This window comes from Rhopalosiphum maidis, chromosome 3 (assembly GCF_003676215.2).
Source record: "Rhopalosiphum maidis isolate BTI-1 chromosome 3, ASM367621v3, whole genome shotgun sequence".
NCBI classification, from domain to species: Eukaryota; Metazoa; Arthropoda; class Insecta; order Hemiptera; family Aphididae; genus Rhopalosiphum; species Rhopalosiphum maidis.
The window spans coordinates 736,573-751,099 of NC_040879.1; the positions used below are offsets into that span (position 1 = coordinate 736,573).

General features: G+C 26.8%; 2 protein-coding genes across 2 annotated transcripts; one reads left to right on the plus strand and one right to left on the minus strand.

Moving 5' to 3' along the window:
• Positions 1-257: 257 nt before the first annotated feature.
• On the minus strand, positions 258-10,223 carry LOC113557527. Its single transcript, XM_026963097.1, has 5 exons — positions 10,028-10,223; positions 1,667-1,770; positions 1,205-1,437; positions 464-1,144; positions 258-402 (listed from the first exon to the last, which is right to left on the minus strand). Exons 3-5 carry the CDS (start codon positions 1,409-1,411, stop codon positions 286-288), a joined length of 1,005 nt encoding a protein of 334 aa, XP_026818898.1. The 5' UTR covers positions 1,412-1,437; positions 1,667-1,770; positions 10,028-10,223; the 3' UTR covers positions 258-285.
• Positions 10,224-10,659: 436 nt separating this feature from the next.
• LOC113556766 (protein phosphatase 1D-like) lies at positions 10,660-13,303 on the plus strand. The gene is made up of 6 exons (XM_026961899.2): positions 10,660-10,978; positions 11,054-11,436; positions 11,498-11,632; positions 11,717-12,135; positions 12,195-12,523; positions 12,596-13,303. The coding sequence occupies exons 2-6, from the start codon at positions 11,136-11,138 to the stop codon at positions 13,149-13,151; spliced, it is 1,740 nt and encodes a 579-aa protein (XP_026817700.1). The 5' UTR covers positions 10,660-10,978; positions 11,054-11,135; the 3' UTR covers positions 13,152-13,303.
• The last annotated feature ends 1,224 nt before the right edge of the window (positions 13,304-14,527 follow it).

Consider the following 14,527-nt stretch of genomic DNA (forward strand, 5'->3'; position numbering starts at 1 on the left):
CCAATGTACAAAAAACATTTATAGTTTGTATTATTTGATTTATTTTAGTTTCAAAACTCATAACGCAAAATTCAAACTAATATAGTAGATTACTTCTTATACTCTAGTGATACAATATAATACAGTAGACTTTCGATAATCTGGCTGTACTGAATTTCAGTACATATAGTAATCTGGCTATATTTTATTTTCAAAATTTTTGCTTTAACAACTACAATAAAAAATCTTAAAAGTATTATGTCAAAGAAAAAATTTCCAGATTACCAAGAAGCTATTGTATATTGTTTATTTTAAATGATTACAAATAATAATAAATAATAACTGTTTACTTACTAAAGTATTTCCATTTTGACTGTTTAAATATGTTTGACTTAATTCATAAAGCTCCAAAGCTGGCTCTACCTACAAGTAATATAAACAGTTTATAATAACAATAACAAATGTTAATTCTTATTTAATTTACCTTAACAGTTACGCTTGTTTCTGATGACTTAATCATATCAATAATTTCATCTCTATTTTTATCAGAAACAGGACTACCATTTACTTCTATTAATTTATCCCCAGGAAGAAGTCCCGTATAATGTGTTTTATCTTGTCCCGGCTCAGCAAAAATCACTGGTTTCAAACTTTTTGCTGTATTTTCTGATACAAGACCACGTCTTAATGAAAACCCAAAATCACTGCCAGGTCCTGCTCTTCTATTAATGGTCAATATACGAGGCTCTACCTTCACAATTGGAACACATGGAAGTTTTAAGTTTTCGTCAAACTCATCAGTTAAATAATCATTTCCAGAAGGACTAAGGTTAAATGGTGTAGCAAAACTGCTATTTGTTGTTGAGTCTGTGAGGCTATCAATACTTGATACTCTTGGAACATTTTCATACACAATTAATTCATTTTTTAATGTATTAGTTTGTAGAAGAGAATCTGAATCAAGATCCTGTAATGGTCCATGTTCTAAGATTGGTGGAGGTTTAAGAATACCTCTGCGAGGTGGAAGAGGAGGGGTTTGAACTGCTTCATCAGTCTCATCACGATTCAATGGAGCAAAAAAGTTTGCACTGTAATCTGCAGTAATTCCACTAGGCAACTTTTGTTTCTCTTTACGCCTTGTTCGTAGTTTTAATGATTTTCTCACCTAAAAAAATGATATCGTATAATATATACTTATTTTAAAATAATATTATGTTTTTCTCACCTCATCCAATCTTAATAAATCATCAGAAGACATACTAAAACTGCCTTTTTCTTTTTTTTCCTTTTCTTTACGCATTTTCTTCATTTTTTTTCTTTGCTCTTTTTCTTCAGTTTGATTATTGGCTGAACCCTGTGACCCATATCCAGAACTGCTCCCATTATTCACCACATTGTGGGAACCAGAACTTTTTTTCATAAAATTAAACATCGTGATTGATACTGGTTTATCATAAACTAAAAATGTTATAATAAAAACACTAAAATTTAGTTTCTGACATTATAATATAAATAATATAATATATTATATTAATATAAAATATATATAATATATTTATCATATATAAAACTATTAAACAACAAATACATCTTTTGAGGTTGAAAAAACAAAGAAAAATTATAGGTTCTTATAAAATATTATAAAACATGCATATCATTATTATTTTTTATACAGTACGATTTTTACCTTAAGCTACTCTGTTATTCAAGAAAGTCATTGTTGAACTGAAATTCTGGTAAGATGAAGTGCATTTGTAATACAACTATGCTTAATAATCATGAATTTTTGTTCTGAAAAAAAAAATAGTTTTATTTATAACTAGTAAATTTATTATTATTTTGTGTATTATGTACATATCATGTTATATATATTTTGCATCAACACTAAAGTCAATTAATTAATTTATAATAACTTAAAATTAACTAGTTAATTATTAAATACTTAATGTGATTATAAAATTCGATAAATAGTCATGGATTTAGAACAAATATGTAATAAGTATATTATTATTTATTTTCATAATATTAGTATTTTATTTTTTTTAGTTATTGTTTTTTAATTAACATACAATATGGACTATACATTATTTCAATTTATGTTTATGGGAATTGAAATTTACCAACATTAGTAATAAATTTCATACAATTTTATACTTCATTAGTAAACATAAAGCTCATAAATATGTCATCAAAACCGTAATGCAAATATTGTATAATATTTAAATAAGGAAAAAATAAATTATTCTAGTACCTACATAAAAATGAAATTAAACATTATATTTCATTATAAAAGAATTAAATCAATTTTTTTAAATGTCACTGCTTTATTCTAGGTTTTGAATAATAAACATTGAATAGATTACAATAATAGATGTGTTAAATTTGAATTCAATGATAAATCAATGCATATAAAAATTATTTTATCATAAAACTATCTTTCAGCATTTCTTAGGATATTTTATAGTTTATTTATATTAACATAGGTAATTTATTGTTTTCCGTCAGTAAATTGAATTAATCTAGGTACTTAGAATAATAGTATAATATTTCCCATTTTTATGATTTATAAATTTTATATTATAACAAAAAAAACTTTTAAAAAAATATTATATAAATTTTTTTAATGAGGTTATTTTATGCATGAATATTCAATTTCGTCAAAATTTAAACTTCAAACGTTATAAAAAATATTTGTAGAATTACGTTTTTTTGTAATTCCAGTAATAATAACTATATAAAAAATTTTCAATTAACTTTTTTAGAGTAAATCAACTTTGTCAAAAACTAGTTTTTCGCAAAAATTGCAGTTTTTTCTTCATATATTCTCCCTCCCTTCGATAATTTTGAAAAGTACTGTGAGTTATCAATTTTAACATCACAAAAATACTAACACTCAATATTTTTTATTAGAAATCTCACTCAAAGGTAGACCTAAACATTATAAAAAGTTTACACAAAAAGAGAAAAAACACATGTCATACTAAAATCAAAGCACTATAGATCGAGCTAGAAATTAAATTATACGATGGTAAGTTTAAAAATCGAAAATTTAAAATGCGTATTTTTATATTTTTGTCGAGAAAAGTGCATATTTCATTGATTCACATAATCATTTTTAACATATTTAAAATATTCTAAAAAAATTGGTTTTTTTTTCTTAGTCTACCTATTTATTTTAAATATTGAATAATTACTCAATATTATTTTAGGTAGGTATTTATTGACATCGTCGCAGTAGAATATTAATTTTACCTTAACTATACGATTTTTATTTAATCTATAGCACTAATATGCTGAAGTAATATCTTATCGTCAATAAATTACCGTAAATCTATTTATTGTTTACTCATTAATAAATTAGTTGTACACAATTGACATTTTACAGAGCTTTGAGACGTATAAGTGTACAATTATCAAGTACTTAAATTTTAATTTACATAAACTTATAAATATATTTACTGGATGAATCTTTCAAACAACACTCATCAGTTCAAAATTTATAAACATTTTTAATAAAAAATTGAACATACATTTTCAATTTTATACTCAGAAGCAGAATATGTTTTGGAATATTTTGATACATAAAAATCGAAATTCGGACGAGTAGTTTATAAATTATAAGTATTTAAAGTATAGGTAAGCGGAGTAGTAGAACAACTTTTTGCAAAGTATCCTCTTGTACCTCTCCACTCCACTCACCAAAACTTTAAATAGCTATAAGTTATAACACATAAACTAATCATCCGAATTTAGATTTTTATACATCGAAATACCCCGAAAAATATTATACTTTATAATATGATTTTAAAAATGTATCTTGTCATCCAAAAATCTAAAAAACCTTAACAATTATCTATAACGATAAAAAATATATATTTTTTATTTTAAATGTTGTTTTAATTTTACTGGAAATTATGTTAAAAAAATATTTTCAAAAATATAAATAGATTTTGAAATAATGAATGTTGTTTGATAAGAGAATCGTTTAGTATACATAAAATTGTGTTTCAATCATTTTTAGAGAACGAAGAAAACTATTCCCTGATCTTCACAAAATAAATTTGTTTAACCCCTTTCCTAGTGATCACATTTCAATACATCACTAAGCTATTTAAAAAAATTATAGTAGGTATTCAATAGATTAGATTTAAAGAACAATAACCATATGAGCAGGCACGTATATAAAAAAAAATCGGGGGAAGGGGTACAAAATTTAGCAATACAAATTGTGCCATAACATAATAAAACAATTTTTTTCTCGTTACTCGAAATTATTCCGGGGGATGGGGGGTTGAACCCCAAACCCCCTGTATACGTGCCTGCACATGAGTTTATAACTACATTAGTATCAATGTTAATTTTTAATATAATTATTTATATCCCAAGAAGTATCATCAATTAAAAACATAAGCAAACTAATAATAATAGCATGATGATATTTTGGTGAATATTTATGAAGAATTGATTTTAATAATTATACATTGTCTTAACTCACATTAATATTGAAATGATATCATACTAAATAAAAAATAATTCCAATGAGTTTTGATAATTTAAGCAAGGTCTTTCATATATTTGCATATTTTTTCTGATTTATTTGATTATATGCTATAGTTAAAACAAACAAAATATGTTATACATAAGAATTCAAAATTCGTCACCATAGGCGTAAATATTACACATTTTAATTATTACATCATTAATATTATACAATATTTCATATTTACGTACAAGATAACATTTTTAGCACCATTAGGTTTGAGTTTAAAGAACTAAAGAAGTCGACATTATATTCATGGTGAACGTAACGATCGTCTATAGCACAGATACAAAACAATTTGAGACATCAAGATTATCAGACCGGAAGAAATAAACTTTACAAAATATGCTATAAAATGCTTTTACAATTTCAATTTTCAATCAAATTTTAGTTTTCTAGAGTATAATTTTCAGTGCACATTGTTATTATTTCAAACACGTATCATCAAGATTATATTTTTTTTTTTTTTTACTTTTATCGATACCATAATACATAATCAAAGATTTTATCTTAAAATATTTTAATTTTCAATAATAATAAAAATCATAAACATAATTTATTTAATAAGTAACTATAAAACTAAAATATAATAATGAAGTAAATTTAACGTGTTGATATTTCAATCTTTGACTTTTTTTAAACTAGCACCTTTATCTGTTTCTTAAAAATATGAGCAAAGATATTATTCAAAGTATATCATCTTAGTTCATAGTTTGTAATCCAAGCATTATTCAAGAGTCTAGGCAGATATGAATGAATCGAAAAAATAACTCTAACAATCAATTCAGATCTTCTAACTAACATCAATCCGATAAATCTATAAATGACCCCTACTTATTCTGAGGATAAAAAGATTTACATAATCTGTTCAGGACGATCTTACTTTTATATAGATGAATATTTTTAGGTTCGATCTCATGTTACTTACAACCAAAAAAATTACCTCAACTCTACTTTCTTAAGAGAATGTCTGCAAACTATTAGTTTTCTTTGTATACAGAGACCCCATACCAAAATTGTGTTCAGCAAACCCCCTCTTATGTTGTTATTAACTTTAATAAAAAAATAGATTGATCTACCATCAAGTTTTAAGTTAAGAGCATTATCTGTATACAGATAATATCATATTATCTCGTACTCAATGTCAATATCTTACGTATAAAAATTTACGATATTTACATTTTAATGTTATACATGAGTATTTTTAAATTTTCATATAGTATATACTTCTAATTTGCATAAAAATTGAAATATCGTAGAAAAACTAACATGCAAAATACGAATTAAGATAGATACAACCTTAACTGACTTAACTTGTACCATACAAACACAGATATTCTTAACTTTTAAGTTTTAAATAGGTCAATACGCTATAATATTAAAACTAATTACACACGATTATTTCCACAGAACGTATATTTGCTATGTTACATTTATTAGTGATACCCGGGGTCAAAGAGAAAACAAATAATTTATTATAAGTAATCAAAATAACGTATATAGTTTTTATTATAGTCGGCATCGGCTTTTTAAATTGTAATTCTAAAAGTTTTAAAATAAAATCAAGTATAATTAATAATATACTATATTTATTTAACTTAAAATAATTATTATTATGATCTCCTACTCTTATGAATTGTTAAAGACAATGTGTTGAATTCAATTTTACACAACTTCTCTGATATGAATAAAAATGTTTTGATCTTTGATAATGGTTAACGACCAATAGTTACAGTTATTATATTTCAATATAAAATGATAAAGAAGACAAAGCTAAGAAGCTCAAACAAAGGAAAATGTTTGTCCATTAGAGTTTCACAACCATTCAATATTATGATCTACAGAATTTTTTTTAACTAGGAACAAATATTAGTACCAAACAGGTAGGTAACGGTACTAATTACAAAAGACCACCGGAAAGAACTAACCAACGCTCAACTGAAATATGTTCGTAGAATTAACAACGAAGACACTGTCATAATTTGTAGGACACACAATACGAAAAAAAAAACAGAAGCGTTGTATAATAGGGTACACGCGACACAAAATATCGTTTTCAAATAAAATATAATTTTATTACAACTACCTATTTCATAGTTTTAAATAAATAGATTCTAACCTAAGAAAAAATAAAAAATACCTTAGTTCATCAGTCAGTTCACTATGTAATACGTAGGCATAATATGATAATTAAAACTGAATCTACCTATAATTTAAAACTTAACAAATATCTTATACTAATCATAACAGTGAAAAGGCCTAGGATCACACATTCCCTTATACATTATTTTTTATTTAAAAAATTAATAACAATTATATGGCGATCTTTTAAGATTTGTTGATAATTTATTTAAGTATTTTAATGTAACTATTTTTTAAATATATAAATATAATCGCATTATAAAAAATATATTAGTATTTATTTTTGGAAATTAAAAAAAAAAAGATATAAAAAGCCTCGAACGAACTTTAATTAAATTTATATTAAAATCGCTATGTATATACCTATATTATATAAATTATTTAACGAGCTATATAAACATAAATTTAAAATGATTAGGATTTACCAATTTTCCATAGTTTTTGAACACACAGTCGTGTGACCGTGTGTATAGTAATACATATTAATAAAAAATTACCAAAAAAATATCAACATTTGACATTATCATTTGCAAATAATTTAGATGCTATATTTTATCGTTGATTTTTCGAAAATCGTATACCTACATGATTGTAATTGTTACATGCCATGTGGATTATTTTTGTTTACGTAATTCACTAGTTCATTATGTTGATTATTTTGAATTAAAATTTAAAAGTGTGTACCTATAGTAGATATTATATTCTTTTCTCAACGATTTTTTCGTTTATGGGTATATCTTGTATAACGTTTTGATTATTTTGTATTAAAAGTGCGAGTAAATAATAGAAGAGATTCAAAATAATAATGAAAACCTTAAATTTCTTACAATAATACTGTGGAAATTTGCATAAAAAATATGGTTCATCGGAAATGTTTAAAATAGAATTCAATAAAATGTACCTGCATTAAATCGATTTGAATATCGATAATCTTTTGTTCAAATTAATTTATATTGAGCAAAATAACGTAAATTATAAAATAATAGGGTCTCTGACCACTGGTGAAAAATTCAAAAATGTGCCATCTGCTTATAAACAAAATAACGAGTTTCGAAAGTATATTGTTGCATGATCGATAGCTTAGCTTGTCTGCTCCTGAATAAAGCGTTAGATGAAATTACGTAAAAAAATACCCCGCTTCATCTATAACACCTTTTTTTTCTCGTTTTTTTTTTTATTTATTTATTTTATTATGTAAATAGAAAAAACAGGCGAGTAGAAACCGTCTGGTTTTTGCATTTGCAAAGAATATCTCCTATATTTCAACCTTCCTCGTGGAATGTCTACAAACTAACACTGAGAGATGGAAATCAAACCAACATTATAACTGAGTGTTGAAATAGCCACTTTTCAAAGCTTTGTAGCCATAGATGTCTTAAAACTTAGAATTTAAAAACTTTTAATTTAAGTTCCGCAGACTAATCAAAATTGATAATGATTAATATAGCCATAGGAGACTATAAAAGTTCAAATTTGATCAGAGACATTAAATTTAAAGCTGCTTAAAATACAAATATATGTGTACAAACTACAAATTACAAATAATTGAATTAATATAATAGATTTATAATGACAGTAAGCCATAACATTAGAAAACAATTCTGTTAAATTATTTTTAATTTGCACAAATGTCTTAAATTATTTATGTACATGTTTTTTCATTAAACCTATTATTAATATCTACGTACTTATGACTTGTTATGTATACATATTTTGTTATACCTAACAAATAAAACATATACTTATCATAAAATTTATGATAAGTTTTTTTAGCAGTTGCTTATATTGAATTATATATAATTTAAATAGATCTCTCAATTACATATTATTACAATTTATTGTTTATTACAAAATACAAAAAAAATAATATTTTACTTTTAAAAGTAAGTTGGTAGATTATAAATAATAAAAGTAACAACTTTAAAATAAATTACAAAGGCAAAAAAGAATTAAGGAACGTTAAAAAAATGAAGATAATTGTAAAGATTATAATAATATTAACAAGAATAAAAACAAAATAATTAAAATTTACTATATTATAAATAGCAAAAAGCTTCTGAACTCTTGACATAATAGTCAAAAACAAGAATTGTAAACAGTTCAATGTTAAATGTTTTATGTATTTATGAAGCACAGTAATGTATAATGGAAAAATCAAGGACATACATTAAAATAAGCAAAAATGTATTCAATGCAAAAACAGTCAACTTAATACCAAAATAATAATGTGAGTGTATTGTCATAAGAAATTGAAACTAAGGCAATACTTAAAACTTTGAGATTTTAAAACATCCTCTGGAAGAAGACTATTAAAAACTATATAGATAGAGAAAGTTGGAAATAAAAAATTATACTTTAGATTTTGCAGAATTAAAACAGTGTGAAAATATCAATTTGTATTAATCAGAACCACATAAGATTGGTTAACTGAATTTTTTTTGAAATTAGTCTGAATAATATAATACTAACTAAAATTTATGTATCAAATATAATACTATCTTTAAATTATTTAATAAATGTAAAAGTAATAGTATGAATGTTTGTTTAAAATATACATTTAGATAATATGTAAACCTGATAGCTAATAATTTATATTTAATTAATCACAAAAAATAAATATATATTATTATACCTATATTAATTATTCATTTTAGAGGTATTGATAACACATATCATTAACAATAATTAAATTAAACAAATTGATTACCATTACCCATGTTCATTATTTATAATGGCATGTTTATTGTTTAATTTAATTATAAAATTATTCAGAAATAGACAATTGCCATATTATTAACTTTTATTATATTTATTAATTACTTATTATAAACAATAGGTAGGTATTTTAATTTTCTTAATCTGTTTAAAAGCTGTGACAATTTTTGAACAAATGTAACTGACTAAGTAGTCACAGAAAATTAAACACTTTAAAACAATGTAGGGGTAATCAATGTTTACCAATATAGTTTTATAAAGAAGAACAAAATATTATATGAAAATACTAATGGTAAAATAACATCCAATATATTTTAGTAGGGATGTAAACAAACTTAGATTGGTGTATGACAAAAATATATACATTGTCAGTAATAAAAAATAAAATTGTTGATACTTGAGTCATTACTCGTAATATAAGTGCAAAACGACACAAAAAAAAAAAAAAAAAAAGTCGAGTACCTACTCCACAGTTATACGTAACAGTTCTTAGAAAAAGACGAGATCACATAACAATATATATTTATAATATGTGCTACCTATACATTTATAACTAATACACGTCATATACATTATAGTCAAATGTACCCGGTATAGTGTGTATCACAGCATTCATGTACGATAATAATATACCAGCGAATACACACTTACTTGGATATTACTGCAGGCGTTGTGGTGAAATCCTTTCGGGGACCGTATACTAAACGAGCCCTTATGCACATTATTGTAAAAATGTATTATTATACAGCGTAAACAGTGTACGTGCGATGTATAATATTAATATAAACAAAACGAGAGTAGGTGTAGATATTTAAATTAATTAGCGTAACGTAAACAGACAAATAATTTAAAAAAAAAAACAAAAAAAAACAAAAAAAAAAACAAAAATTGCACTAGTACGAAAACAAAAACAAAACAGTCGGACACTCGGACCGCCCCGGACCGTGAAGTGTTATCACGTATTTGTAATTATGATCCGAATAAAATTCGTGCCGTGATTGCGGCGGACGGTGGTGTGTGTACGCGCGCGTTTGCACACGTACGTACGCGGGTCGACACTCGACCGCCTTGGAAGGAGGCCGCCACCCGGCGGGGGTACTCGGCACCGCCGGACGACGACGAAAATCCATTCTCCCAAGCCACCACTCGTTCGCGCCACACGGGGCACCGGTGCAGCCAACCCGCCGAGCGGAGGGACATTCACGGTCGCGCCGTTTGCCAGACGTACGGACGGACGAATGGTAAATGGTAATGCATTAATGCACTTCAAAACACAAATTCGTTATTAAACGCGATCTAGATTCTAGCGCTCCAACACTTGTAAACGCAGTTTAATGTTAATGTGTTACGGTCGTCGCGACTACGTTTTACTGCTTCGGCTGTATTTTAACGACAAATAATTATAGATTATACTTTTTTTCTATTTCCCGTCGCCATTGTGTCGCCCGCGTATTCGTCCAGTGTATCGAAGTGAACGTCCGGCCCGTACCACCCGATCCGTCGTTGTCATTACGGCATACTGCGCGCCATTTGTCTCGCGCTGTATGTGGACGTCGTAGAAAGTAGTTTCCTTCAAAACCCCGCGATACTTGTGTTATACAGGTAATTTCATCGAAAAATTACATTTAGCGTGAATTCCGGTGTCAAATTGAATAATCTGGATTGACTTTGCCGTAGGTACATGGTGATGTCGACATAAAACGGTTGTACGCAAACTTTTGTTCAGCTCTGTATTGTTGGCCTACACTTGACCGTCACAATGCCGAGCATCGGTGTCAACCTTCGTGTGACTGGTTACTGCAACCAGGGCGGTAGGAAGTATATGGAAGATATGTTTTCGGTGGCCTACCAGCAGACACCGGACATGAAAGATCTGGAGTACGCCTTCTTTGGAATATTTGATGGACACGGTGGTTCAGAAGCAGCCGCATATGCCAAAGATCATTTACTTGACACCATCATCAAAGACGATGCATTCTGGTCAAAAAACGATGATGACGTTTTAAGAGCTATTCGTAATGGTTATGTAAATACTCATATTGAAATGTGGAAAAACTTAGGTATTTATATAGTATACATTTGCTTATAAGTTAACCCATGAATAATACCTTTTTTTTTTAGAAAATTGGCCGAGAACTCCATCTGGTTTACCTAACACATCGGGAACCACTGCAAGCATAGCCTTTATAATGAGAGGAAAAATTTATACTGGTCACGTCGGTGATAGTTGTATAGTACTTGGTTATCAAGATGAAGGTAATAATTTTTATTTATTTTACTAATTGTTTTTCTAGTGTTTTCAATTTTTTTTTTTTTTTTTTTATTGCTTTTCTATTTTAGAAAACGGAGAGTGGAAAGCCAAGCCATTAACACGAGATCATAAGCCAGAGTCATTTGAAGAAAAAATAAGAATAGAAGAGTGTGGAGGCAAAGTAATTAATAAATCTGGTGTTCCTCGAGTAGTATGGAATAGGCCTCGCATTGGTCACAAAGGTCCTGTACGCCGTTCAACTACAATTGATGAAATACCATTCTTAGCGGTAGCTCGTGCTCTTGGTGATTTTTGGAGTTTCAATTCTGAACATAATAAATTTGTTGTATCTCCTGAACCGGACGTTGAAGTATTCAATGTTGATCCTTCTAAACATCGTTGTTTGATATTTGGTACCGATGGCTTATGGAATGTTCTTTCAGCAGATGTTGCAATTTCAAATGTATATGCAACAGAGAAGCACAATATTGAAATGAAATCGTTAGAAGTAAGAGATCACCTTTGATAATAGATTTCATTTTTTTAATTCATTTTTTTTTTCTTTAGAAAGTAGATTGGTTAAATCCATCAAAAAATCTTGTTGATAAGGCAATATTACAATGGAATAAAGTAAGATTGAGGGCTGACAATACCACAGTCATAACACTAATGTTAGATCCACCTGGACCACCTGCTCCACAAGTGCTACTAAAACATAAAATGCAGACTGGTAATATGAAATGTGAAGATAAAAATAGTTGCAAATGTGTTGACGGAGATCCACAAGTTCAAAGATTTGGTAGAGGTACAAGTGGAGGTTATGCCATATTCACTAGATATCCTACAGATCATCATTTAAGAGCAGCATCAAGTGCTCATGCTAGCACTTCAAAACCGTAAGTTACTTAGTATTTAACTATAATATTTGTTCTAATTTAATGTTTCTACTTTTTTTTTTATATATATAGATATCCTAATACTCCTATAGAAACACCACCAATAAAAACAAATAAAGTACTCAGAACATCGGCAAAAATTAATAATAACAATAATAACAACAATAATAGCTCTAGTAAAAAAGATGGTCAACCAGCAGAAAAAAGATGTACACGGACAAGCAGTGGAAGAATTGTCAAAAAACAAAAATTAAACGAAAAGTCAACAACTAATGATGAGACTTCAAAATTTGGAAATAGTGATTCTGAAAATGAGCAATTGCCACGTGAAAGTTGGCTGTTGCCTCCAACTAAATCAATCAAACCTGAAGAAACTAAAGTAGGTGTAGTATTAAGAAGTTCTGGAAAAATTCAAAAGGTATGGAAATGTAATGATACCAAAGAAGATTCTACTCCAACTAAAATTACAACAATATCAAAAATTAAAACACCTTTAACAGAACCAATGACTAGAATATTAAGGTCACACAAAAAGAAAGATAGTAGAAGATTCAAAAAAGTTGCATCTAGAGCATCCTGGTCAGCGGGCATGGTAACTCGTAGCCATAGGAGAAGTGTTAAATGTTAATTATATAATGTATAATTGATTTCCCTGTTTTAATTAATTTTACCACATTTTGTCAACTACCAAAACCATTCGATATGTTTATATTTTGTAGGATTGTTTTTATTTTATGTTGTATGACATATTTTTGCTTATTACACAAAATGTTATTAGATTATTATTGTGTTTTTGTTATTTTTTGTTTGTTAAAACAAAAAATATTTTAATTTTTTAAAATTAAAATAAATATAATCAATTAAGTATTTTGTTTTCTACTAATTTAAAGCTTTTTAACTAATTACAAAATTGATAATTATTTGTTTAATTGATTAGTTATACTATTGATTAATTGTACATTTTATAAAATCCAATTTTATTATATTATTTCTTTTTCTTTTAGAAAAATTGTTAATTGATAATATTATAAAATTTAATTAATAGTTATTTATAAAACAATTATATTTTTTTAATTGTGAACATTGTATTATAAATATATTAACTTTATAATTGTTTACATGATATGAAATGTAAATGTTTGTTGAAACTATTAAGATTAAATCATACCTATTTATATAAAGTTTATGTTTTTTTGGAGATCTAAGTAATATTAAAATGTGGTCTTGTTTCTCATACAAATAATATTGATAATAGGATTTATTTAATTGATAACAGCTAAGGCTTTATTCGTCCGATACAACCAAAAACCACTTAACTACGACCACGATTAAAAATAAATATAAGTGTATATTCTGTTTACGACTGTACCGAATACTGATTGTGGCACGACGATAGCGCGCTCATTGGACGTTTTTACGTAGTAAAACAATTGAATCGAAGCGCGGTAAATTTAAATTTATGAAAACCATATTTTAATTGCAATATTTTCCATCACGCATTATTAACAATTATTATGATTATTTACTACCTCTTAAAAAAATCTTTAAAACTTAAATTTGTATTAACAAAATCTTAAATTATAAAATAATAATGAAAATAAAATATTGAACAAATAAAATTGTTTTTGAAAATACATATACGCCATCATCTTCGTCTAGACTCTAGATTAATGATCATAATAATTTGTTTTAAAATGTCATCACGTAAACGGTAAATCTTTTATGAAATCATAAACTTGCAATTTTTCGTAATGAACAACACATTTATTTCAATTATCTACGTTCACAAATTTTGACATTCAAAATTTTAAATAGAATTTTTTAACGAAACTTTTTCTTTTACTTGTGCCAATATTAACTCGAGTGGGTTCTTATATGGAAATGAGAAAACGGAAAACGCTCAACTCGTATTTAGAATTTTATTCAGTTTAGCTAATGTACTCTCTCGAATGGTTTTTATTAACTCTTTAGCCTATAGATTCGGTTAAATAATCTATCCATCTA

Coding starts and splice junctions, on each gene's coding strand:
- LOC113557527 (XM_026963097.1), bottom strand. CDS start 1,411: ATGTTTAATTTTATGAAAAAAAGTTCTGGTTCCCACAATGTGGTGAAT. Junction 1,145..1,204: donor ATTTATTAAGATTGGATGAG/GTGAGAAAAACA, acceptor TCATTTTTTTAG/GTGAGAAAATCATTAAAACT. Junction 403..463: donor AAACAAGCGTAACTGTTAAG/GTAAATTAAATA, acceptor TATTACTTGTAG/GTAGAGCCAGCTTTGGAGCT.
- LOC113556766 (XM_026961899.2), top strand. CDS start 11,136: ATGCCGAGCATCGGTGTCAACCTTCGTGTGACTGGTTACTGCAACCAG. Junction 11,633..11,716: donor ACTTGGTTATCAAGATGAAG/GTAATAATTTTT, acceptor TTTCTATTTTAG/AAAACGGAGAGTGGAAAGCC. Junction 12,524..12,595: donor CATGCTAGCACTTCAAAACC/GTAAGTTACTTA, acceptor TTATATATATAG/ATATCCTAATACTCCTATAG.